Source organism: Nicotiana sylvestris, chromosome 2, assembly GCF_000393655.2.
Source record: "Nicotiana sylvestris chromosome 2, ASM39365v2, whole genome shotgun sequence".
NCBI classification, from domain to species: Eukaryota; Viridiplantae; Streptophyta; class Magnoliopsida; order Solanales; family Solanaceae; genus Nicotiana; species Nicotiana sylvestris.
The window spans coordinates 214,249,356-214,276,913 of NC_091058.1; the positions used below are offsets into that span (position 1 = coordinate 214,249,356).

Consider the following 27,558-nt stretch of genomic DNA (forward strand, 5'->3'; position numbering starts at 1 on the left):
TCACTATCCTATATCACCCGGAAAAGGCCAATGTGGTAGCCGATGCCTTGAGTAGGAGGTCAGCCGGTATGGGCAGTCTTGCTTATGTTTTGGTCGGTGAGAGACCGCTTGCTTTGGACATTCAGGCTTTGGCCAATCGATTTGTGAGGTTGGATATTTTTTAGCCTAGCCGAGTATTATCTTGCACGGTCGCTCGTTCTTTATTATGGGAGCGTATCCATGATCGGCAATTTGATGATCCCCATTTGTGTATCCTTAGAGACACAGTGCAACGTGGAGGTGCCAAGCAGGTTACCTTAGGTAATGATGGAGTTTTGAGATTGCAGGGTCGAGTTTGTGTGGCTAATGTGGATGGGCTTCGAGAGTTGATTTTAGAGTAGGCCCATAGCTCCCGGTACTCTATTCATCCAGGCACCGCGAAGATGTATCAGGACTTGCGGTAGCATTATTGGTGGCGTAGAATGAAGAAGGATATCGTTGCCTATGTGGCTCGGTGTTTGAATTGTCAGCAGGTTAAGTGTGAGCATCAGAGGCCTAGTGGTTTATTTCAGAGGATTAAGCTTCCCGAGAAGTGGGAACAGATCACTATGGATTTTGTTGTTGGGCTCCCGCAGACTCGGAGGAAGTTCGATGCAGTTTGGGTCATTGTTGATAGGCTGACCAAGTCAGCGCATTTCATTCTTGTGGCAGTCTCTTATTCGTCTGAGAGATTAGCTGAGATCTATATCAGGGAGATTTTTCACCTTCATGGGGTGCCTATATCTATCATTTCAGACCGAGGTACGCAGCTTACCTCACGCTTCTGGAAAGCGGTTCAGCGAGAGTTGGACACCTAGGTTGAGTTGAGTACATCATTTCATCCCCAAATGGACGGTCAGTCCGAGAGGACTATTCAGATTCTAGAGGATATGCTCCGAGCCTGTGCCATTGATTTTGGAGGCTAGTGGGACCAGTTTTTGCCTTTAGCAGATTTCGCCTACAACAACAGCTACCAGTCCAGCATTCAGATGGCTCCTTATGAGGCCTTGTATGGTAGATGATGTCGGTCTCCAGTTGGATGGTTTGAGCCGGGAGAGGCTCGGTTATTGGGTACAGATCTGGTTCAGGAGGCCTTGGATAAGGTCTGGGTCATTCAGGATAGGCTTCGTACAGCTCAGTCCAGGCAAAAGAGCTATACAGATCGTAAGGTTCGAGATGTGGCTTTCATGGTGGGTGAGCAGGTATTGCTCCGGGTGTTGCCTATGAAGGGCGTGATGAGATTTGGGAAGAAGGGCAAGCTTAGCCCTAGGTTCATTGGTCCATTATAGACTTGCATTACCACCGAGCTTATCAGCTATACATCCAGTGTTTCATGTGTCCATGCTTCGGAAATATCACGGCGATCCATCCCACGTGTTAGATTTCAGCACTGTCCAGTTCGACAAGGACTTATCTTATGAGGAGGAGCCAGTAGCTATTCTAGACTGGAAGGTTCGCTAGTTGAGGTCGAAGCATTTTCCTTCGGTTCGTGTTCAGTAGAGAGGTCAGCCTCCTGAGGCATCGACCTGGGAGTCCGAGTCTGATATGCGGAGCCGTTATCCTCATCTATTTCTCGACTCAGGTACTTCTTTCTTTTGTCTGTTAGAGGACGAACGGTTGTTTGAGGTAGAGAATGTAATGACCCAAAGGGTCATCACCATTTTTCTCCCTTTTACCGTGCTTCCGAGGCCTTGAAAACCTCACCTTTAGTTGCCTCGATTTGCGTACGCAGTCCGGGTGTGTAGCCGGGAAAGCTTATGTATTAAATTATGTGCAATTTGATAAATTGTGGCTTTAAAATGGTTAAAAGATGACTTTGGTCAACATTTTGGGTAAACGGACCCGGACCCATGATTTGACGGTCCCAGAGGGTCTGTAGAAAAATATGGGACTCGGGCGTATTCCCGGAATCGAAATCCGAGGTCCCGAGCCCGAGAAATGAATTTTTGAAAGAAATTATTTTCTGAAATTTAATATGAAAATTTGAAATGAAGATTTATTAGAACGTTTTGGTATCGGGCCCATATTTTAGTTTCGGTGCGCGGTACAGGTCTTATATGTGGTTTAAGCGCTTCCTGTGAAATTTGGTTGAAATCGGACGTCATTTGACGTGTTTCGGACCTAAAACTCTAAGTTTGAAAGTTTATGAAGTTTGATGAAAAAGTGATGATTTTGAGGTTTGATTCCTCGTTTATGATGTTATTTTGGCGATTTAATCGCATGGTTAAGTATGTAGGATGTTGTTGAGTTAGTGTGTGTGTTTGGTTAGGAGCCCCGAGGGCTCGAGTGTTTTTCAGAGGTGTTACAGAGTGGTTTTGTCCTTAGAAAAATTGCAGAAGTTTCAATTCTGATGTTCTGGTATCCAGTTCTATGCGATCGCATAGGTTGCATTGCGATCGCATAGAGTAATCCTTCAGGTGCCCCACATTTGTTCTGCGTGACCTCATAGATTCATCCGCGATTGCATAGCTTAGCCAGATCCTTCAATGCGAATGCAACCTTTAATCCGTGTTCGCATTTCATTAAGTCCAAACCTGGAATGCACATCCTTTTCTTCTATGCGTTCACAGCAGCCCTTCCGCGATCGCAATGACCAGCTCCTCCTTACCCTATGCGATCGCACTACCTTCTTCGCGATCGCATAGGGCAATTTCTCCCAGTCCTTTAAAAGTCTCAAAACAGAACACTTACGAGAAATTCCCCATTTTTCACAAATCCTCTCTTCTTCAAAGCTCTTGGACGATTCTTGGAGAATTTCTTCACCAAAGTTTCTTAGGTAAGTGTTGCTTAACTCGTTTTCTTCATTTTCCATCAATATCATTTGAATTCCTAGGCCTAAAACATGTGAAAATAGGTAGATAATTAGAGAATTGGGTAGGGTTAGAGATTTTAATTTTTTTCTTGAATTAGACCTCGTTTTGGAGTCGAACTTGAAAGCAAATTATATATTCGGGCTCGTGGGTGAATGGGTGACCGGAATTTGGTTTGAACCTCGTGTTTTGACCAAGCAGGCCCGAGGTCGATTTTTGGAATTTTGGGAAGAAAGGTTGGGAATCTATATTTAGGCGTTGGGTTTGATTTGTTTAGCTTATATTGATATTATAAAGTCGTTATTGCATAGATTTGACTGAGTTAGAGCCGAATTCGAGAGGGAAGGTGATTATTGTGGATTGATTCGGCCGTGGAAGTTGAGGTAAGTGTTCGGTCTAACCTTAGCTTGAAGGATTAGGAGTTGAGTTATAACTGCTACTTGTTATGTGTTGAGTACGACGTATGGGCATGGTGATGAGTATCCATATGTTGGTGTCGAGCATGACCGTGGGTTTTAAATTGATAATTGTGTATTCTTAATTTATTCTATGAAAGACTTGTTTGATGATCCTTGATACTGAGTATTGGTTTTTAACTGTGCTAAGTAGAAATTGAATAGGATTGGTTATAGCTGGATCTCCCTTGCCGGGATAGTTGATTTAATATTCCTTTTTCCCTTGCCGGGATAGGAGCATGACCGTGGAGCTTTTGGACAGCTATAGGAGCATTGGGAGCTGACTTCAGTCCAGAGATTTCCGAGGTAGCCTTGCTGACGTCCGCATGGCCCGGAGTCTCTCTTATCTTTGTTTTTCGTTTGATTTCCTTTGTATCAGATCAGACAGTACTGTATTTTATTCAGACTTTGTATTTAGCATTCTGTAGAAGTTCGTGAGTTAGTGACACCAGATCCGGGTAGAGGTGTATTTGAGCTTCCGTACTTGGTTTCAGTTATTTATGTTTTGAGTCTTCCGCTTTGTATTAATTGTCTCGTCTTTCTTTATATTGTTGATGTTGTTAAGAGAAGTATCAAATTAATTGGCTTGCCTAGCTCCTATTAGTAGGCTCCATCATGACTCCCGATGGTGGAAAAATCCGGGTTGTGATAGTAGTTCACCCTTCTAAGCACTTTAACACATCACATAATCAACTTTGAGGGAAAACTCTTCAATCCCAACTTCCATTTTTCAACAAAAATTACTCCCAACAAAGTTCCCTTTTTCTTTAAGCACTACCTTATTGTATACCCCACTAGCAAGAATAGAACAACAATTTATTCACTTTTCCCTATCTTTTTTTTCATATTTTTCTTTTCCAAATTTCGCTAGTGGTGTATTATTTTACAAAATAAGTGCCCCCTTCTTTCTTTTATTGGTTCCACTCAAAAGCCACCACACACTCAGTCCATTCTTACTTCTTTTAGCGCTTATTTTACAATTACAGTGCCTTAAGAGGTAAAGGATCAAAACAATGTTAATTAAAAACAAAAAGGGTATAGGCTTGTAATGTGGGTGCCAAATAAAAGTATATATGGTCAAAAGGGTTAACTAGGGATATATTTGATTTGTGGTAGCATTATAGTTCAAAAGGATCAAAGAAGGCCTAAAATCATATTTCAAACCGAGCAGAACCTAGGATTTCGCTTCAACTCACATACCGGGAAAGTTCTAGACACAAATGTACAACACGAGACTTATACAAAAACTCTCACCACACATTGGCACTTGATTCACTTAGGATGACTACATTTCAACTTTCAATCAAAGCAAATACTGAGTTAAGTCCCAATTTTTAATGCACTCAGCACAACAATTAGCATAGGAGTCAAGACAATGAGCCTAAGCGTCACGAAGAAGCTATTCAACTTATAAAGGCAAAAACAGTCCGCACAAATTCATGGAGAAAGTTATAATCCACATGCTCAGGTCTAACTCTGTTAATATCAAGCAAGTCACAGAATATACTGAATTTAGTCTGAGTCTTTACATGCTACACTACTCAAAAAAGAAAAACTAATACCCGCTTCAAAAATTCATCCCTTGGAAAAGAACCGATGGCCAAAGAAAAACCAAGGGGGATTATTGCCTAATAGATTATATTTACTAACTACTCAAAGCTAAGAAAATCTTTTTGTGCTTTTCTGAGGACCTTAATCCCTCAAGAAAACTGTTTAGGAGATCCATCGTTGGGAAAAGTCCAATTTTCTATTTTTTTTAAACAAAAACTCTACACTAAGAACGAGTACTAAGCTATGCTAGCACAGAAACTCACCCAAACAATATCCCCGCCCCACACTTAAAATTGTGCAATGTCCTCAATGCACACTATAAATAACAAGAGGGTAAAGAGACTCCCTGGTAAGCCAGAGGCCGAAGCAATAGCAGCTCACGAGGTACTCAGACTTCCCCTAGGCATTGTCCTTTGTGTTGCACCCCACACTTAGTTCTCACCATCTAACTCGCTTTTGCACTCTTCCAATGGCTGCGCTTCCTATTCTTATAATCCTACAAAATAAAAACAAATACTACAACAATAATAAGAAAAGAAAAAAAAACTAAAAGAAAATAGTAAAGATGGGTTGCCTCCCAACAAGCGCCTGAATTATCGTCGCGGCACAACACTGCTACTCTGTTCAGGCTGGGCGCTTTCTCTTCTTCTTTCTGCCATTAAGCCTAGCCTTTTTATACACTCTCAGAAGGTTTCCTCTTTCATCTCCGAGTCTTTTCTCTATCATCCTTACACACTCAGCTTGCAACACCACCTCCTCAAATTCAGTTGTCCCATATGAATCACTACAATTCGCATAAGGACTTTGTTGTATCCCCTTCAGTTCTACCGCAGTAATCATGCAAAAGTCCTCATAATGCTTAGGGAGATTAAGTTCCTTGTACACATTGAAAGTGATTTCCTCATTGCCAACTCTCATCTTCAACTTCCCTTCCCTAACATCAATAAGTGCTCCACCAGTAGCTAAGAATGGTCACCCCATAATAATAGGTACTTCCTCATCTGCCTCGTAATCAAGAACAATAAAATCAGCAAGAAGAATAAACTTTCCCACTCGAACTAACACATCCTAAATAATTCCTTCTGGCATAACTAGTGATCTATCAGCCAACTGCAAAGTGATTGTAGTAGGTTTAAGCACCCCCAATCCGAGTTGCTTAAATAAAGAGGATGTAAGCAAATTTATACTAGTCCCTAAATCACACAAGGCTCTACCAACATCTTGTTTTCTAAGAGACAGAGGAATTGTGAAACACCCAGGATCCTTCAACTTAGGAGGAAGTTTACTCTAAACTCTAGCACTGCACTCTTTAGTAAGTGCAACTATTTCAAACTCTGTATGTCTTCGCTTATTTGCCACAATATCCCTAAGATACCTTGCATACTTAGGCACTTCCTGTAAAATTTCCACCAACGGCAAATTCACACGCACTTGGCTCAAAATATCTAATAATTTCTTGTACATAGCATCATCTTTTTGCTTTTGAAGTCTCTGTGGAAACGGAGGTGGTGGCCTTGTCACAATTTCTGGCTTTTCTTTCTTATTCTCCTCAATGGGTTTAGGAACTAATTCTCCTTCACGTCTAGCTGTATACTTCTTTTTCTATGAAACTTCTTCTAATTCTCTTCCATTTCTCAAGGTAACCGCATTGACTTGAGCCTTAGGATTAGGCTCAATATCACTCAGGAGAGTTCCAGCATGTATAGTATTTTGATTTGCTGCTAACTGCCCCATTTTCCTCTCAAGATTTCTAAAATTGGTCCTGAGTTGTTGATTTTCAAGCAACAACTTCTTCAGCAAGTCATTCATACTCTCTTCTATTTGTCGGGGTGGGTTCTGAGGTTGATTGAAATTTCCTTGGGGTTTATAATGATTTTTATGCGGCTGATTTCCACCCCATGAGAAGTTGGGATGATTCTTCCAATTTGGGTTGTAAGTGTTCCCATATTGTGCATTCTGATTCATTAGACCTTTGATCTGTTTCCCCACGTAGTATATATATTCAGGATTCGTGCGGCACATGTCACTCATATGGCTGCCACCACATAGTTCGCAGCAAATAGACATTTGTTGTACATGTTGCATCTATTGTGTTTATTGCATTGTCATTCTATTCATCTGATTTGCTAATTTTGCTATATCGGCTCTCATGGCTGAGACGTCATCAAGCTCAATCAACCCGGCTGCCTTCTATTTAATTTCTCTTCGTGAATCCCCATCTCCTTGCCAATTATGATCATTAGCAGTGAAGTTATTTAGCAAGAGTTGGATTTCACTATACGGTCTAGCCATGCAACTACCCCCACAAGCTAAATCAAGATTCATCTTTGATGCATTATCTAGCCCATCAACAAAAGTGTGACCCAATACCTCATCAGTCTGACAATGATGTGGGCAATCTCTGAGTAGCTTCTAGTATCTTTCCCACGCTTGGCAAACTGTCTCGCCATCCTGTTGTTTGAACCCAAGAATCTGACTCCTCAATGACTTTGTCTTCTTAGTGGGGAAAAACTTGATTAAGAATTTCCGTGCTAGATCATCCCAAGTGTGGATTAAGTTCGCAGGCTCCTTTTGCAACCATTCCTTAGCTTCCCCCAACAGTGAAAAGGGAAAAAGTGTCAGCCTAACATAGTCCTTGGAAACGTTTGGATAATTGTAGGTATCCATAATTTCCAAGAAATTTTTAATGTGCCTCTGCGAATCTTCATGAGATAAACCCACATATTGCCCTATGGACTGAATCAGTTGTACCAAGTACTATTTGAGTTCAAAATGCCCTGTGATCTCAGGCTTCACAATAGCCTGAGTCATATTAGCAAGATTGAGCCTTGCGGCTTCTATCACTGCATGCTCTGCATTACCTGCCATCTCTATTGGCTGTGGTTGAACTACGATGTCCAACTCTCTTTCAATTCTAGTTCTAGCTTCGACTTCCCTCCTCACTCTGTGAAGTGTTCGTTCAATTTCAAGATCAGGAGGAAGGAGATTGTTTGGGCTTCTACTCCTCTGCATTCAAGAGAAGAGTCTGTGTTAACACAAATAAGGTAAACTGAAAATTAAAACTTGAATAAATAACTAATGAAAGCTCAATTCAGTCAAGTAGCTAATTTCTAAGTCCTCGGCAACGGCGCCAAAAACTTGTTGTGACCAAAAACACTCATGCAAATGTACGCGATCATCAAGTAATAAAGTAGTGAGTAGAGTATCTTTCCCACGAAGACTTGTGATTAACTATTGACTGATTCAAACTCAATTAACTTATCGATTCAACAGATTTTTCACAAAATATAGAAGTCACTAATTTACTACCTAAGACTATCAAGCAATGAATTAACTAGAAATCAACCGAACAAATAGCAATTTCAAATAACAATCAGTAGGAGAGAATATTCCAGGGTCACGGGTTATCTAACAATCGTGTTGTGTTCTTAGATCAGAATGACTAATTAATTTATTTGGATTGTTGATTGACAGGGTTGATATTGCTCATAAGAATCTGTCGAATTCTTACTCGCCTATTCAACCTAACTTAATGCCTATATGTCTATGGAATTAAGATTAACAAAAATGTATTTACACTTCCTGTATTTCAACCAATCAAGACAATTAGGTATATGTCTATCTTAATTGTGAATCTGTTCCCCGATGTCCGGGTTCAAGAACTTGCTCTATTTAATTCTATATGCAATCTAGAATTCTCACTTTCGAGTTTAACTCTAGATTCGTAGATAGTATTTCACTGTTAGCTACTCAGCAAAATAATTGAGAACAAAATTAAATAAACAATCCAATATGATAAAATCAACTTCGTCAAATTAAACTTCAAACATCAACATTCATGTTTCACCAATGACCCTAGAACAATAGGGTTCTTAGCCACACATGCTCATGGTAACAATTTCAAGTAATTCCCATGAATACATAAAAATCAATAAAAGAAGGAAAAAGTAAGAACTCAAGACGAATTCCGTGGTTCCCAAGCTTTGTCGTGGCTTTTTCTCCTCTCCCAATATGTTAGATGACCTAAAAGAGGTGTTTTTTGGCTTATATATTGCGTACAAAAGTCGTGGGCCAAAGTTCTCCTAATCCTAGTCCGAATCTACTTCAGGGATTGATGTTGGGGTGGATGCTTTGCATCCACATCGTCCTCCGCTTCTCAGCTTCGCATGGTAGGTTGCTCCATCTCAGCTTTGCCCAGGTGCGGGCTATGGGGATGCTATGGGCCGACTTCACTTCTAAGGGGTGCACCAAGTAACCTTCTTCCCAAGGTTGGATGCGACGCATCCAACCTCTTCTCCTCTAGTTGGAACATCTTTTCTTCATATTTTTGCACTCTAAACACCCTAAATCATCACACACAACTCCATTAGTCATAAAACCAATAATTAAACCATGTTGGGCATGTTTAACACCAAATAGCAACAAAAAGCGGTTAAAACATGGGTAAAGTAACATCAAAACATATAGAAATATGCCCAACATCATACAATATTGATGGACCAATGTTGAAACATGAAACATAGTCATCTAAATATTGAATGAATTTTTTTCTTGAAATATAATAGGATATGAGGTGGGAAAAGGGATATATGAAAGTTGGCATAATTGTTTAGGCAAATGAAGATTAAGACGATCAAATGAATATTTATTCCATATGGAAGCATAACAATCTTCTTTTTCAAGAATTATGACAGGGATTGAGAGTTTTCTTAGACATGCAGCTGTTGCAATTCCAGATGGACCTCCTCCTACTATGATCACTACTTGATTTTGTGTTACATATATATATATAAAACTTACCACAATTAGATGTGAAGGCAAAAGACAAGTTTAGTTTGGTTTTGTTATTGAAAAAATGAGTTATTTAATATTTGTTCTCTACCGTATACAACAACAACAAACTCAATATTGTCTCACAAGTGGGGTTTGAGGAGGGTAGTATGTAGGCAGACATTACCCCTGCCTTTAAGGTAGAAAGACTATTTCTGATATACTCTCAGCTTGTTCCCTAATCGTATGGATTCATAACTTATCCTTCAAACCTAGAGTCCAATCAATCGTTTTAAGTATAAAATTTTCGCAAAATATTGGCTGATTTCTTTCGATCTTATCTCATTTTTAGTGGGAAAAATTATTCAGTATTGATGATATAAGGTAACAGATTTTCGGTGGAAGGTTGAGGTGACTTGTCATTAAAAAAACCAAGACTCTAATCCAAACCTACTATCAATAATTTCATGCGCCGGCCACGTTTTATCTAATTCAACTTGTAGTTAATATATTGCTTAAAGAAATTAAAGATTCTGAAAGTACAAGAGGGGGTGGGGGAGGGGGGTGGAATTGTTTTCTTTTTAAAAAAAATTATCACTACTAGTTGACTAGTTGTCTAACAGCTTGTTTGGATGGTTGTTACATATCGTTTCATAATGTATCGTATCATATTGTATTGTATTGTATCGTTTGATGAATATAATGTTTGGATGGATTGTGTTATTTTGCCGTCGTTTCTTGATATCACGCACCAATAATATAAGCTGAGAAGACTTTTTCCAGTTAAAATTTCAATACCTCAATTTTTTCCTGCGTGGGAAGATTTTCTGATGATGAATTTTTCCTCCCAAATCTGAGTGTATTTTGCTTTGCTTATGAACAGATCTTTTTGAGAGTTTTATTATTGTGTGAAAAGGATAGAAAGAGGAAAAAGAAAAACAGAATAAATGAAAGAAAAACGGTTAGACAAAGTCGTCGGTGAATGAATATCCACCGGAATTAGAGAAGAAACGAAAAAAGAAGTAAAAGAAAAAAACAAAGAAAAAGGAAAATGAAAAAAAAAGTAAGAAAAAATAGTAAAAAAGCATATATAAAAATATGAAAATCATTTTTCTTGCTTCTCACTCTTCTAAGGAGAGTGAAATACACACGCTCTGCCACGTCACCTTTAAGGGTGCAAATAATTCTACTTTAAAATAGTTTAGGGGGTAATAAAATCCCGCTAAGGTAGAGTGTGTAGTTGGAAATTTGGGTATAGGTCAGGGGTACTTATGCATTTTCCCTAATTTTTTTGATAAATTTGATGCTTTAATTGAGAAGAATGTGGATGATGATGACTTTGAAATGGATATTATTATTAATCAAGCTTCAAGTAAGAAAATATTCACGAGCACACATATTCATGGCTAAGTATGATTTGTATTTGATGTATGCTAAAATAGCTTAAATGTCTTTCCTAGTTTTATAATGTAAAAAGTATGCACTCAAACCAAGATATAACAGTTCTGACAATGGTCTAATAATGTTATCCTTATTATCAAAGATGGAGAGTCATTGGAGGTTGGGAAAAAACAAGCAGAAGAACCTGGTTCATCACTGTTCAGGTATGCATTTACTCACTCTAAAGTAAATTCATGTTCTGCTTGCAGAAGCTATGTAGTCTAGTCTAAACTCCACTTAAAATGCATCCTCTACCCAGAACGTTAATAATTTTTTAAGCTCCAGCCTCACACGCATCTTAAACATTGTCAGCCATAAAACATGACAGGAGAAAAGATGCAAATACAAAGGGAGAATCAAAAGTTGAGGTTCATAAAGAGAATTGATCTAAATGCATAGAAAATGATGCACATACTAAGGGGGAGCTGGAACTTATGATTGGAAAAAAAATAAAAAAAACAAGGGGAAGAATATGTGTTTGCACAAAATAGTGAATGCTGTCTGATTTTGAATATATTGAAAAATTATATGCCTAGCCATTTAAAGGGTTGCAATGAATGGAAGGTGAATACCTTACACTTGTGCAAAAGCTCTATGTATTGTGTATCGATAAAGAGGGAATCAAATGAAGAAAAATCAGTTCCTCGACACCTCTTCCAAAAAGAAAAAAAGAAGACTAAAAAGAAGAAGGTGAATATGGTATTGTTCAAGTTAACTGAAACCAAAATGGTAAAAGGAGGAATTATTACTGCAGTTGAAAAAGGATAAAAGAAAAACTTTTCATAATTCCTAAAACCCTTGAACCTGGTCCTTTACACTTTTTCCTATGAAATAAGTTCAATTCATTTTTGATCTTGTAGTCTTTTGTTTAAAATTCATGCTTTTTAGTTCTATTTTGATGTTGTAGTGCTTAACTGTTACATTACAATTGGTTTTTGTTTAATGTAATTCCCGCTTGCTTTGATTTTACTACTTTTGATGGCTAGTATCGTTAGATTAATGTTCTTGAGAGTGTTTAACTTGATTGTTTGTTGTATAGCCCCAACGGCCATAGGATTGATATTAAACTCTTGCTACATGTTTGACATACTATTAGATATTGATATATTCTATGATGCCAAAAGGGGGAAGATTGAGATTTGCACAAAAGTGGAACGAAAAATCTAGGTTAGCTAAGTTTCATATACTCATGTTCTCATGTGTTGTATGTGGTTTGATTGGGTTGATCATGCATGGATCATATGGGCTTTTGGGTATATCTGTTTGTCATCATCAAAAAGGGATAAATTGTTAAGAATTGGGTTTTGATGATTAACAATTGTATCCAGTGAACATGTGTTGAGAATCAAGTTCTCATAGTAGTAGCTGAAGGTTCTTTTAAGGCAGTAACTTTTACACAAAGTTAGTATAGTCCAATATTGCTGGAAAGGACTCTTGTTTCTCATCATCAAATAGGAAAAAATTATTGGAAATTAGATTTGATGATTAACAAACATGGCAGATATATTAGGGACATGTTCCTGCTGAGTTGGTCTTGCAGAGTGCTGGCACTTAATCCTAGCGGGAGTAGGATTTATTTTTTGAGAGAGATATTATCTTATTTCGTATTTTATGACCTATTAGCCACCTAAATAATAGAGAATTTTGGTAAATCTTTATTGTTAACTTGAAGACCAAGTTTGTAAGGAAGTAGAGTTAAAAGTGAATTTATTTTAAGAAAAGAATCATATATTTCATATACTTTCTTTATTCTCTAGGGTTAGAAGGGAGATCTATAAATGATATATTTTTCATGAAATTGGTAGAAATTAAACAGGTATTTTGCTGGAAAAGAGTTAGAATTAGAGTGGTAAACAAAAAAGGAAAACCATGTGATCATATATGGTAAGTTCTTTATGAAGTAGGTCTCTTATTATTTGTTCCCTTTTATGATTTGAACTTTTTATGCTACTAACGTGTCACCTATATGTAGTCCAAGTTTACCTCATTTCAGGCACACACTTCCATTATTATTTCAGAGTAAATTGAGAGAAAAGTAAGAAAGAAGTGGATATTGAAGGCTGGAATGTGCAGAAGAACCAGACTAAAGAACTTGTTCCTTTGATACAATATCAAATTCATTGTACTTAGTCTAGTTCATTGTATTAGGTTTATTGAGTTGTAATCTTATTTACTTATATAATAAGCATTTCAAGAGGTTTTTCTCTGTGAGAGAATTCAAGTGTTAGGCTAGAGTTACCTTGAGCATTTTGCTATAATCAGAGTGGTTGTAGGCAATCAAGTGGCAAGAATTTAATCTATTAGGTTATAAGTGTTTGTAACCTAAAATTGCTCGTTGTTTTAGTAAAGTTTTTGTGAGATATCCCAAAGGCGAGTCATTGTTTTTACTCCCTTGAGAAAAGAGGGTTTTCACGTAAAAAGCTTCTGTGTATTTAATTCCGCACTTTACTGTTTCAGTTGTTTAACGAAGGAGCAGATATAATGTCATGGCCCCGGTTCGCCCTCCATGAACCATCGTGGCGACACCTAGTCTCTACGACTAGGTAAGCCTAAATGCGGAAGATAAACCAAACTTGCGGAAGAAAAAAAAATAATTTTAAACAGAAATAGTGTAATAAAATAGCATTTGAAAGTGCCACTCAGTATACACAGTACCAACTCTCATAAAGTAATACAGTTTTTCCCAAAACCTGGAAACTCATGAATCACAAGCTACGAATATAATAAAAATGCTCTAACTCCGGAATGTCTACATCAACATAAGAAAATAGAAGGGCTATCACTACAAGATAGAATGAAAAGGGACTCCTCGATCTGCGGACGCAGCAGATATACCTCGAAGTCTCTGGAGCAGTCACCTCGGCTCAAGGGTGATAGGACTGAGTCAAAGTACCTGGATCTGCACATGAAAAACATGCGCAGAAAGGGGGCATGAGTACACCACAATGGTACTCAGTAAGTGCCAAGCCTAACCTCGGTCGGGTAGTGACGAGGAAGTTCAGGGCCCTACTGAGTTAAAATAAATATATAAGGTGTGGCAGTATAAGATAAGCAGTACAGCTGAAAGCTAACAATAATAATTTAATATAGAAAGACGAGGAATTCAATAAATAAAACAGAGGCAAAAACAGACACAAGGAAATAACCAGGGATCTCTCAGTATCACGAGGATCTCTTAGTACCCTCAATATATGTCAAGGATCTCTTGGTATCCCGAGGATCTCTCGGTATCCTCAATATATGCTAGGGATCTCTTGGAATCCCGAGGATCTCTCTGTATCCTCATTATATGCTAGGGATCTCTTGGTATCCTGGGTATCTCTTGGTATCCTCAATATACATGCTAGGGATCTCTCAGTATCCCGCAACTCAGCTCAAATCATAAATACGTGCAGGGGATGTCCCGGGATGACGTCCCGTAGTCCCAAAGTAAAACACGCAGCAACAACATAAGGAATACACATTAAAGCCCAATTTCGTACCAAGTAAACAGGTAATTCTAACCTAACATGCTTCACATAATACAATTAAGACACTTTAAACAAGTAAGCAATTAAGTCAGTTAAACATGCTTTTCTAGGTTAACAACATGCTTAAATTGCAAGTAGTATAAGACAGGAAAAAGGAACACAATTAAAGTTTCTTAAAGAAAATCGGATTTCCATCAATTAGCTCAAGTACGCACTCGTCACCTCACGTACAAGGCATTTCAATTATCAAATATACCAAATCCTAAGGGGAAGGTCCCCCCACAAGGTTAGGCAAGCCACTTATCTCGAACCAGCTCAAATCAATATGAAACCACGCTCTTCCCACGAGTACTCGACTCCAAATGTCCCAAATCTATTCAATTCAATTGCATAATGTAAATAACACTTCAAATAATTGATTCTACAAAGAAATTCTAAGCTAATACGCAAAATTAGGTAAAATAACCAAAATGCCCCTCGGGTACACGTCTCGGAATCAGGTAAGATTTACATTTCCAGAATCCTCACACTCTCATGAGTTCGGTCATACCAAAAGTACCAAAATCGGACCTCAAATGGTCCCTCAAATCATCACTCAAAAGTCTCTAATTAGTCAAGCCCTAACCCCCAATTTACCACTAATTTTTCTTAAATTTTCATGCTTATTGTCGACGCCCCCTTTTTCCTCCGCCTCCCCTATTGGGGGTTAGAAATCGGGTATACGACATTGGGGAGGACAACTCTATTCCCTTTCAAGAATTGGGTTTTGGAGTTTTTTGAAGAGTCGCCACCTAATGATTATAGTGCATTAGGACACTTTTAGAAGGGTTTGAGATGAAAACCAGAGTTCGGGTAAGGTCTAGAAAATATCTTAAGGGGAAGGTGTTAGGCACCCCTCAAGATCCACTAGTGTGGTTCCCGACCATGTTACAATTGTGACTTTACAAGTAAACAAACAAAGCTCAAATAAGGACTTACATAGGGCATTGCGATTAGATCAAAAACTTTTGAAGGTAAGTAAAGAGGACAGAAATTTATAAAAAGATTTGAAAAGTTGAAAGCACATAAAGGGAAAGGGGTCCTAGGTTTATGATTAATATGGATCACTTCAATGCAATATCCAGCAATCACTCCTCAGAAGAGGGGTCGCACGTGATATTAGCGCACCGGTCATCATATCCATATTCTACCCTCCCTACCCTGTTAAGGTATTAAAGCGCAAATGGTATCGTCACTTATTGCATGCTAGTATCCGTCCCAATCCTATCAGTCCCGGAGGCATTTAAGACTACTAATCCTAAAGGGAAAGGGCTTTTTGAGAAAAGTTTCAAAGGATAAAATACTAAGGCGACATTCAAAACATATAATACAGGTATGGGAAAGCATGTAAGCAAATAGCGCTCAAGTAAACCTCCTTAAATAACAACATATAGTTTAGCATGTCTTGCACGTACTGGTTTGGTCTTAAAAAAAATTAAAGTGATAAGCGGACTGATTAAACATATACTGTTAGACAAGAAGTCCGCATTAGGTTCACCCGAATGCAGTTGCCTCAGACTGATCCAGTTAGTTAATCAACCTTTGTCTATGTGTTGAAATAGAACTACTGATTTTGAAAACAAACTGATAAAAGAATTGTTGGTCTTTGACAGAGTAAAAGTGAATTTCAGAGAAGGTATTGATTTATTATAGAAAAACGTTTACCAACTTAAAAAAAAAGAGTTTATCAAATTTTGTCAGGAAAAGAGATGGTAAAAGAAATACGGACTGATTTTAGAAAAAGGGTCTGCCAGCTTTATCGAGTTTTTTAGAAAAGGATTTGCGAGTTCAGAAGTCGGGTAAAGCTTTAAACAAGTAAGACTGTTTATATCCAAGATTCCCTATAGGCATGCTTTCTACAAATTACTGATTAATACCTTTCCAAACTGAACAGGAGCCCTATGAACATGATATTTATGTACGACTTTTATTATTAAGCCTAACTGTTTGCCTAATAGCGTTTGCATAGAAATATAGGAATCTATAGGCATGATAACTACGCGTGGAATTGCAGAAATTAGAATAACACCCTATAGGCATGTTTTCTACCCTTACGCATAAAAGTAAACCCCTCCCCTTTTCACTAGATCCCCGAGTTTATTCAAATTATTACAAACCGAAAAATAAGACAGAAATGAAAAAATACATCAGAAATTACAGCTACATCCGAGCAGCCTAATTCAGACTTGGTATCTAACAATATGAGATTGAACCACTTACGAGATCCAGATTTTCAAAGCCTTCTCTTACCTAATGTGCTTCAGAGATCCAAGGAGTTTCAAGAACTCCAGGCAGTGCTTACACCCCAGATATTACAGAATTAGATTATAGTGCAGTGTAGAAATGCCAATTCTCAGATGTCCAAGTTAGAGGGAACTCAAGGTCCCAAGGCAAGGCTCAAAAGAGAGGGGTAGAACTTAGGATTCTAGGAATAGGTGTAAGTGCAAAAAGGGGAAAGGGAATCAGAGAAAACCAAGGCAAGCTAGTGGTCGTGCCCAACAATTGGGATGCTGGCACGCCCCTGACCAGCTTGCTGGTCGAACATTGAGAGTTAGGATCCATTGTGGATCAAGCCAAGGTCTGGAAAGCAATTAGGATACTGCCAGGCCAAGGACTTAACTCAAGCATATAGAAGGGAATAGGGGTAGGGACTCATAGCAGAAACAGGTAAAAGAAATTAGCATGTCTGTTAAACATTTAACTCCATATAGACAGTAAAGTAAGCATAGATGCAAAGGCTGTAAGTAAACACATTGGGATGATGCTGAAACTAAAACTAGAACATACCAGTCTTAAAGAAACAAGTAAGAAGAAAGTAGCAGCCTTGTAAATCCAAAGTGTAAACAAGCAGTCAGAATACGATGAGTCTAGAAGAGAAGTGAGATTGTGAAACTGTGAAGTCTGTAGTGCAAAAGTGTTGAGTTGAAAGTGTGTGTGTGTTATGAAAAATATTGGATTGTGAGTATGCAGTGTAAAGTTCTACTTTCTTTCGAAGTCCAGGTCTTGTTTTAAAAGTGAAGAAGGGCAGTCCCTGTATACTATAGAGAAACGAGTGAGAAAAGGTAAGAAAATAATTTGCAATCAATCACATAGAATCCCCCTACAACTAAGGGATTCTGATTTTAAACGGGCAGAAGACAATTAAGGAAGGAAATTTTGAGTTAAAACTTTCAAAGTAGCACAAGAAGGGTAAATACACATGAGTTATTTAAGGAAAAATTTTAGTAGTACACGGTTTGTAAAAGTAAGGCAAGAGAATCAATTAAACAACGAAGAAAATCAAAATTACAGGCCTTGCTCAAATAAACCAAGTCAGGAATAGATAAAGAAGATTCAATTAGAGAAAAATCAATAGTAATCAATCAAACCTTATTAAAAGGAATTCAGAATCAATCAATAGTTGGAAAAATCCTTTTGAAAGAAGAACTCTCATATATAAAGCACTCGAGCATGTGAATAAAGAAGTTATATAGAAGGGAGTTTAATCAAAGAGAGGTTCAGAATCATGAGAAACAAATAGGCATGAGGTCATAGAGAACATATTGGAGAAAGAAGTTCGGAAAAGAAGAGGTGATACAGACTTAAATTAAAACAGAGGAAACATGTTTAGCAAGAACGTAAGCAGAGTAAAATCAAAGAACTCAACAGCAAGCACATATAGTAGAAGAGTAAGGGAAACAAAACAAGGATTAACAGGAGTAACATGTATAAAAGAAAAGTAGAAGGACAATACATGCGTAGTAAAACAAAAGTCACACGAGCATGATATATACAAACACACATAAAGAAAAGAAGAAGAAGAAGAATCAGAAAGATATTTTTTTGAAAACCCTTTCAGAAACCCTAAATCGAAGACAAACGATTTTGAAAAGAAAATTTTGGGAAAACACTTTAAATGTCGAGTAAAGCATAGATCTAAGCAAATAAACAGAGAAAGAACCTCGAATAGCTTAGGGTTTCGGAGAAACCCTAGAAATGAGAAAGGCTTTGGAAGAAAAATCAGATCTTGAGTCGAAGAGGTGAGGAATCAGGCTCCTGAGGCCTGGATGTGCCGGAGCAAGATCGGCAAGGGCCCTAGAACCTAGGATCTGTAGAGATCTGAACGGACACCACCGAGGTCAGACCTCGAATCTTCGAACACCAAACGTATAAGAGCAAATGGAGACGAGTTTAAGCCATCCATGGCCTGAGAGGCCATGGATTCCAGTGAGCTTGAAGTAGAAGACGATTAGGGTTTCGAGAACCTTGGAGAGAGTTTGAGAGAGGAGAGTGTTTAGAGGCGGCAGTTTGAGTGAAATGAGTTAGGGTTAGGGGTGTGGGCGGATTAAAAAAGGAAAGGGGAAATCGTGGCCGTTGATCAAAATGATCAACGACCTGGATTAAAAGAAGGGTTGGGCGGGTTGGATAACAGGTCAGGGGTCGGGTAAAAATAAGAATTGGGTCGTCCGAATTTGAGTTGAAATTGGGTCAATTTTTAGGCTAAAATCGAAATGTAATGGGGCTATAATTGAAATAAACTGAGGCTACATGTTAAATAGCCTGTTTTACCCTTTTTATTTATTAAAAATAGTAAAAATAATTTTAAAAACAGATTAAAAGCACTGAGCTAATTAATGGTATATAAATATTAATCTAAAAATACTGGAAATGATTTTATGATCGCAAAACGCTATTAATCGTAATATAGGCCATAATTGCAATTTTATGCAATTTAGCTTAAAAAATATCAAATGAATTTGTAAAAATATGCAAAAAAATCACGTTAATTATATTTTGGTATAAATATGAGAATAAAATAAGTTATTCACCAAAATGATAATTTTGGAAATAATTATTGAATTTTGTACTGCTAAAAATAGACAATACATTGATTTTAAAAATCTTAAAAATTAGTGATTAATACTGAAACTCTTGGGCATGCTTATGTATGCATGTATATGTTATTTTAAACTTATTTTGAGTATATAAAAATACATAGGGAAAAATTGGGTATCAACAGCTGCCCCTCTTTAGCCGGGAAGGATGAAAGAGTTGTCGGGTAAAGATAAGATGGCCAATTTTGACCGAAAGAAACGATTTGCAAAGAGTTTTGACCGAGCTCTAGCTCTTGAGCCGCCTACATATCCCTGGTATTACAGGAATCAGGTCATATGTAGTTCAGGAACCATTCACGGAATATGCCGATGGTCGAATGTGATGTTTTAGTCTAAGAGAGGTTTCTGAAAACTGATAGGCTGCGGGAGCTGGAGCGAGATTGCTCCTGCTGAGACGGCCGTTGCCAGCCGGTGTACTTGCAAGTAAACAATACGAGCGTATATCGTGCGTAAATTTAAACGTGATGCAAGTTCCCATCGGACCATGAATGTTGTCCTAGGACGGTTAGGATGACGTTCTTAGACCATGATGTCCTGGGCCATGAAGCGTATGGTAAAGGATTCTCAAGCTATGAAATGATGTTGTCGGGCTATGAGAATGATGCCTCCGAACTATGATGCCTTTGAATAATGATATGCAAAAGATAAAATGGGGTCTTCGGGCCATGGCATGGCGTTCTCGGGCTATGCGAATGGTGCCTCCGAACAATGACGCCTTTAGACAATTCGGCGATCTTTCAGCCCATGAAATGTAGAAGGTGGCGATCTTTTCAGCCGATGCAAGACATAAATAAAAGGTGGCGGTATTTCAGCCGATGCAAGACGTAAATAAAAGGTGGCGGTATTTCAGCTGTGCAAAAAAAAATAATGTGGCGATATTTCAGCCATGCAAGAAAATAAAGTGGCGATATTTCAGCCATGTAGGATGGAGACAGAGCTTAGTCTCGGAAGGCAGAAAGGTAGCCTTATGCAATGCAAAAATGCAGATGGAGATATAGCTTAACCTCGGAAGGCAGAAAGGTAGCCTTATGCAATGCAGGATGGAGGTAGAGCTTAACCTCGGAAGACAGAAAAGTAGCCTTATGCAAAAATGCAGATGGAGACAGAGCTTAGTCTCGAAAGGCAAAAGAGTAGCCTTATGCAATGCAGGATGGAGGTAGAGCTTAACCTCGGAAGGCGGAAAAGTAGCCTTATGCAAAAATGCAGATGGAGACAGAGCTTAGTCTCGAAAGGCAGAAGAGTAGCCTTATGCAAAAATACAGATGGAGACAGAGCTTAGTCTCGAAAGGAAGAAGAGTAGCCTTATGCAGATGCAAAGATATGCAGATGGAGGATGACTGCTGGGGAGATTGTGTGCGGATAGCAATTGCGGGCAAGTGATGATTTTGAGAAGTTGCATTCTTGGGAAAGTATGCGTACATAAATATATTTAACGATACTGCAAGTCGACTACCTGCATCCAAAAAAAATCGTGAGTTCTGTAAGGGGAAAAGGTTAGTTCGTCTTCCCCGGGCTTTTGGCGTTGTGCGTCATTGGGGCAGCGTCGCTAAACAATAGCAATCCGGATAATAGTTATGCATGATTTAGTAAATATAACGTAAATATATAATCGAAAATAGCTTTCTTTAGATGAACCAATGACTGCGACGTGGTTCAAGACATTGCAACCTCTTTTGCTCCGGAATTTTAAGAGTCTTCCTCAAAATTCCGCCTCAGTTTGCTGAGCGGACATTTCCGACGACCGTGCTGAATGACTAAAAGAAATTATCTTCAGAATTTTGAGGGTCCTCCTCAAAATTCTACCCCAGTTTACTGGACCGGCGTTCCTGGCAATGCATGGACTAAAATCAACTTCGGAATTTTGAGGGTCCTCCTCAAAATTCTGCCCCAGTTCCAACAGCGGGGGAAAATGGAATTTTTATTAAATTGTGACCAAACCCATAGGGCTGCCTACGTATCCCCTCTTAAACGGGAATTAGGTCAGGCGTAGTTCAAATTACATCATAAAGGGAATCATAAGTGGTTATACATAATATCGTTTCACTACATCTGAATTGATTGGCTTTGGCCAGACTTCTCCATCCATTTCTGCAAGAATAAGGGCTCCTCCAGTTAGAACCCGATGAACCATGTACGGACCCTGCTATTTGGGAGAGAACTTCCCTTTGGCCTCGTCCTGATGTGGGAATATTTTCTTCAACACCAGCTGTCCCGGTGTAAACTTCCTTGGTTTAACTCTTTTGTTGAAGGCTCTGGACATTCTGTTCTGATACAACTGACCATAGCAAACTGCATTCATCCTTTTTCCATCTATGAGGGCCAACTGCTCGTAGCGACCTTTTACCCATTTTGCATCGTCCAGCTCCGCTTCTTGTATGATCCTTAAGGAAGGAATCTCTTTCTCGGTGGGGATGACTGCCTCTGTACCATAAACCAGCATGTAGGGAGTTTCTCCGGTCGATGTGCGGACTGTGGTGCGGTATCCCAATACGGCGAATGATAATTTCTCATGCCATTGTTTGTGCTTTTCAATCATCTTTCTTAGTATCTTCTTGATATTCTTGTTGGCTGCCTCAACAGCTCCATTCATCTAAGGCCTGTAGGCTGTAGATCTCTTGTGTTTGATTTTGAATGTTTCGCACATTGCTTTCTTCAAGTCGCTATTGAGATTGGAACCATTATAAGTGATGATTGATTCCAGAATTCCAAACCGACAAACAATGCGGTCGCGGACGAAATCTGCCACGACTTTCTTGGTTACTGCTTTATAAGATGCTGCTTCGACCCATTTGGTGAAGTAATCAATTGCCACTAGAATAAACCTATGCCCGTTTGATGCGGCAGGCTCGATTGGTCCAATAATATCCATTCCCCAAGCGGCGAATGGCCATGGTGAACTTGTTGCAATGAGCTCATTTGGAGGCACCTTTACCATATCAGCATGTATCTGACAGCGATGGCATCTACGAACATACCGGATACAGTCTGTTTCCATAATCATCCAAAAATATCCTGCCGAAGTATCTTCTTTGCTAAGACAAAACCATTCATGTGCGGCCCGCAGGTCCCTGCATGCACTTCGTCCAATAGCTTGGACGCTTCATTTGCTTCAACACATCTTAGTAGACCCAAATTGGGAGTCCTTCTGTACAGGATTCCTCCACTGTGAAAGAAGTTGCTGGATAACCTACGAAGTGTGCGTTTCTGAGTAGCGTTGGCAAGTTCTGGATATTCCCCTGTTGTCAAGTACTCCTTGATGTCATGGAACCATGGTTTTCCATCCGCTTCTTCCTCAACATGGGCGCAATAAGCTGGTTGGTCATGAATCTTTATTGGGATGGGATCAATGAAATTTGTATCTGGATGTTGGATCATGGATGATAAAGTAGCTAAGGCGTCAGCAAACTCGTTTTGGATTTTGGGGACGTGCTAGAACTCTGTCTTTGTGAACCTTTTCCTTAACTCCTGTATATGATGCAAGTAGGGGAGTATTTTAGAGTTCTTGGTTGCCCACTCTTCTCGAACCTGATGTATGAGCAAGTCCGAATCCCCGATCACTAGCAACTCCTGAACGTTCATGTCAATGGCCATTTTGAGCCCCAAGATACAGGCTTCATATTCGGCCATATTGTTGGTGCAAGGGAACCTGAGCTTGGTGGATACCGGGTAATGCTGACCGGTTTCTAACACTAGGACTGCTCCTATGCCAACTCCTTTGAAATTTGCTGCTCCGTCGAAAAACAACCTCCAACCATCATAGGACTCTGCAATATCTTCTCCTATGAAAGATACTTCCTCATCGGGGAAATACGTTTTTAGGGGCTCGTATTCTCCGTCCACGGGATTCTCGGCGAGATGATCTACCAATGCTTGCCCTTTGATTGCTTTTTGGGTCACGTAAATAATGTCGAATTCACTTAGTAGAATCTGCCACTTGGCGAGCTTGCCAATGGGCATGGGCTTCTGGAAGATATACTTCAGAGGGTCCATTCTGGATATGAGATAAGTAGTGTAAGCACAGAAGTAATGCCTTAACTTCTGCGCGACCCAAGTCAGAGCACAACAGGTGCTTTCCAAAAGGGAATATCGGGCCTCGTATGGTGTGAACTTCTTACTGAGATAGTAGATGGCTTGCTCCTTTCTCCCTGTTTCATCATGTTGTCCCAGAACACACCCGAATGCTCCCTCCAATACCGCAAGGTAAAGCAATCGGGGTCTTCCTGGCTTAGGCGGAACCAAGACTGGCGGCGTTGACAGGTATTCCTTGATTTTGTCAAAAGCTTTCTGACAATCATCCGTCCACTTGGTAGCAGCATTCTTTTTCAACATTCTGAAGATAGGTTCACAAATGACCGTGGACTGAGCTATGAACCAGCTGATATAGTTGAGTCTCCCTAGGAAACTCATCACGTCCTTCTTGTTCTTTGGCGGTGGTATTTCTTGGATAGCTTTGACCTTTGATGGATCTAGTTCTATTCCTCTTCGACTTATGATGAAACCCAATAATTTTCCAGCAGGAACCCCGAACGCACACTTGGCGGGATTCAGTTTCAGATTGTACCTCCTTAGTCTGTTGAAGAACTTTCTTAGGTCTTCCCTATGATCCTTGGCTTTCTTGGATTTGATGATGACATCATCGACATATACCTCGATCTCCTTGTGTATCATGTCGTGAAAGATGGTGGTCATGGCTCTCATATAGGTGGCACCAGCATTTTTCAAACCGAATGGCATCATTTTGTAACAGTACATTCCCCACGGCGTGATGAAAGCCGTTTTCTCTGCATCTTCCTCATCCATCCATATCTGATGATACCCAGCGAAACAATCAACAAAGGACTGCAACTCATGCTTTGCGTAGTTGTCAATTAGAATGTGTATGTTAGGCAAGGGGAAGTCGTCTTTGGGACTGGCCCGGTTAAGCTCCCGGTAGTCGACACAAACTCTAACTTTCCCATCCTTTTTTGGTACTGGCACGACATTGGCTAACCATGTCGGATACTCTACCACCCTGAGAACCTTGGCTTTGACTTGCTTGGTAACCTCTTCTTTGATATTCAAACTCATGTCGGGTTTGAATTTCCTGAGCTTTTGCTTTACCGGCGGACATATTGGATCCGTTGGCAGTTTGTGAGCTACAATGGATGTACTGAGACCAGTCATGTCATCATATGACCAGGAGAATATGTCTTCATATTCCTTTAGGAACTTCGTGTATTCTTTCTTTTCTGATGGTGACAGGTGAACACTGATGCGCGTTTCTTTGACATTCTTTGTATCTCCCAGATTAACGACCTCAGTTTTGTCCAAGTTAGACTTAGGCCTATTCTCGAAATTCTCAACCTCTCTGATGACCTCTTTTGGTATATCATCCTCTTCTGAATCCATATCTGTTTGTTGCGTTGTCTCATTGCTAGTCACAATCGTTGGTTTATCGTCAAGGCAAGTAATAGTAATGCTGTGTAAAAATAAAGTGAATGATAGAAAAATAATAAGAGTGGGATATGTAGTAAATTGAAATGCTTAGATTGAGTTCATAAATGTTTTGAATATCAGAGCTCTTTTCAAAATTAAAGATAATGCGGGAATAAAATCATCTAGTAAAAGGTAAAAGTGTAATACATGGTGCTTTTGTTTATCCTTGCTACCCCGAAGCTTTCCGGGCCCTGGTGGGTCTGATTGACCAATTGCTGAGGCGCTCTCCTCGGTTCACAGCTTGTATAGAAGGGCCTTCCTCCTCGAAAATAACACAGCAATCCATATCATCGTCCTCCAGGAACAGATTCTTCATGGCTGCTAATGCTTCATCTTCTTCTGATCCGTATATGATGTCGGTCGGCTGGAAAGTCTGCTCCAGGCAAGGTATCGGATGCTCCAATAGATAGTAGGGACCGCACCATGGTGGTGACAAGTGATTGAACTCCTCCAAGTGTATTCATACCCCAAACCAAATGTAGTACCATGTTCCTTCAGCTTGATGGGCTTGGTGATTCCCTGGAGGTTTTTGCCGAGTCCCTTTCCAGGTTCGTACCCATACCAATTCAGGATACTTTCAATCTTGTTATCCCACCATTTATCCTTGTCTACAGCGTTGACCCGCTCTATGTGGTGGTATGTTTCTCCACCTTTTTTCCTTCTGCCTCCAACCATTGGGACGGTCTGGCGGCTGTATATGGGGTTGCTACCATTACCATGAATAATCACCTCTTGGTGATTCCACTCGAATTTCACTGCTTGATGCAGGGTCGATGCTACCGCTCCAGCAGTGTGGATCCATGGTCGTCCCAACAGCAAGTTGTAGGATGCTGGGACATCTATCACTTGAAAGTCAATGTCGAACCAAGTTGGTCCCATTTGCAGACATAGGCTGATTTCTCCGATAGTGGACCTTTGGGACCCATCGAAGGCTTTGACATTGATGGCCCCATCTTTGATCTCGTGCAGGCTCTTTCCCAATGTTCTGAGAGTTATCAATGGACAGATGTTGAGGCTGGAGCCTCCATCGATCAAGACTCTAGTGATGAAGTAATCCTCGCACTACACGGTGATGTGCAGGGCCATATTGTGACTTAGTCCTTCCGGTGGTAGCTCATCTTCGTGGAAGGTGATCTTGTGGCTTTCCAATACTTGCCCTACCATATTTGCCATTTCGCCTCCAGTTATGTTGCTGGGTACATAAGCTTCGCTTAATATCTTCATCAAGGCGTTTTTATGTGCGTCAGATCTCTGCATAAGAGCTAGGATGAAGATCTGGGCTGGTATTTTGTTCAACTGCTCGACGACTGAATACTCATTATCTTGTATTTTTTTCCCAAGATCATCGGTCCCAGTTTCAATAGTCCGTCCAGGGTTTCTGGACTCAGCTAGGTGCTCTGGAGTGTAAACCCTGCCTATTCTGGTTATACCCTGCGCAGCAATTGCTTCCCCCGTCTTAGTCTTTCCTTTTCTTCTTGCCTCAGCTGTGTAATCCCACGGTATGGCATTTGAGTGGGATGGTGTTATGTCTGACATTGCTACAGGAATGGGTGCCCTTGGCGGTAACACAGCAACTTCGAAAGATACAGGTGCCTTCGGGACTCCAAAATCAACCTCAATTGGTCTGGGCACCTTTGTAGAAGAAGGTGCTTCATATTCGAGAGGTAAAGACATATTTACTTCATCACCCTTGGAGGGCTGATTCTATACCATGATTGGGTTAAGTGTGACTGCCGGTTTCTTTGGCTCATCACCCTCAGCAATCAATCCTATCGATCCCTTAGGGTCCCAGTCATCTTCGATCTCGATCATGTGAATGTCTCCAACTTTGTGATCGGGCAGAGGGTTGTTGCGGACATTAGGAGCAGGCTCCTTTGCTATGATAACCTTATTGTTTATCAGATTCTGAATCTTGTCTTTCAACGAGCAGCACTCATCAATAATATGTCCCTTCATGCCGGAGTGGTACGCATAGGTCTTATTAGGGTTGACCCACTGGGAAGGATTTTCTGGAGTTATGGCAGGGATAGGGGAGACATAACCAGTAGCTTTAAGTCTCTCGTACAGCTGCTCAATTGGCTCAGTGATGGCTGTATATTGTCTGGGAGGTCTGCGGTCAGAATTTGGCCTGGGTCTAGGGAAATTTTGGCGAGTGGGAGGTGATTGGTAGTGAGAGGGTTGGGCACTATAAGTTTGGTAAACAAGTGCGAATTGAGAGTATCTGGATGAAGTAGGTTGATATATGATAGGTGGAAATGATTGGTAAACGGGTGGAGGATTTTGGTAAGAGGGTGCGGGTGCTTGGTAATTTGGGATTAGGATGATATGTAAGTAGAGGTGACGGGTAAGTGTGGTATTTCGGTGGTGATTTAGCTCCCTGTGTGACCATCACGTCACTCATGTCCTTCTTCTTGGACGTGCCACCAGACTGTAAAGCCTTGTTGGTGGCCTGCAATGCTTCAAGATTAGTAACCATACCATTCTTAATGCCTTCTTCAATTCTTTCTCCCAGTTTGATGATGTCGGAGAATTTCTGGCCCTCGATCAGCATCAACCTCTCATAATATTGTGGATCCTGGGCCCGGACAAAGAACCTGTTCATATGTTCCTCTTCTAAGGCTGGCCTGACCTTAGCAGCCTTTGATCTCCAACGAGT

At 39.9% G+C, this 27,558-nt stretch overlaps 2 protein-coding genes, 1 long non-coding RNA gene and 1 pseudogene across 3 annotated transcripts; 1 reads left to right on the forward strand and 3 right to left on the reverse strand.

Annotated features, from left to right (window-relative positions):
• LOC138886265 (probable indole-3-pyruvate monooxygenase YUCCA10) overlaps positions 1–9,788 on the reverse strand; it is a 329,636-nt pseudogene extending 319,848 nt beyond the window's left edge.
• A 1,103-nt stretch (positions 9,789–10,891) lies between these two features.
• On the forward strand, positions 10,892–13,406 carry LOC104213622 (uncharacterized). Its single transcript, XR_707686.1, has 2 exons — positions 10,892–11,014; positions 11,148–13,406. It is a non-coding gene; the product is annotated as an uncharacterized lncRNA (long non-coding RNA).
• Positions 13,407–17,230: 3,824 nt separating this feature from the next.
• LOC138886266 (uncharacterized) lies at positions 17,231–22,017 on the reverse strand. Its single transcript, XM_070167332.1, has 3 exons — positions 21,708–22,017; positions 17,341–17,420; positions 17,231–17,239 (listed from the first exon to the last, which is right to left on the reverse strand). The coding sequence occupies exons 1-3, from the start codon at positions 22,015–22,017 to the stop codon at positions 17,231–17,233; spliced, it is 399 nt and encodes a 132-aa protein (XP_070023433.1).
• A 407-nt stretch (positions 22,018–22,424) lies between these two features.
• On the reverse strand, positions 22,425–26,576 carry LOC138886267 (uncharacterized). Its single transcript, XM_070167333.1, has 7 exons — positions 26,064–26,576; positions 25,320–25,874; positions 25,112–25,275; positions 24,723–24,885; positions 23,543–23,744; positions 22,678–22,786; positions 22,425–22,572 (listed from the first exon to the last, which is right to left on the reverse strand). The coding sequence occupies exons 1-7, from the start codon at positions 26,574–26,576 to the stop codon at positions 22,425–22,427; spliced, it is 1,854 nt and encodes a 617-aa protein (XP_070023434.1).
• Positions 26,577–27,558: the final 982 nt, after the last annotated feature.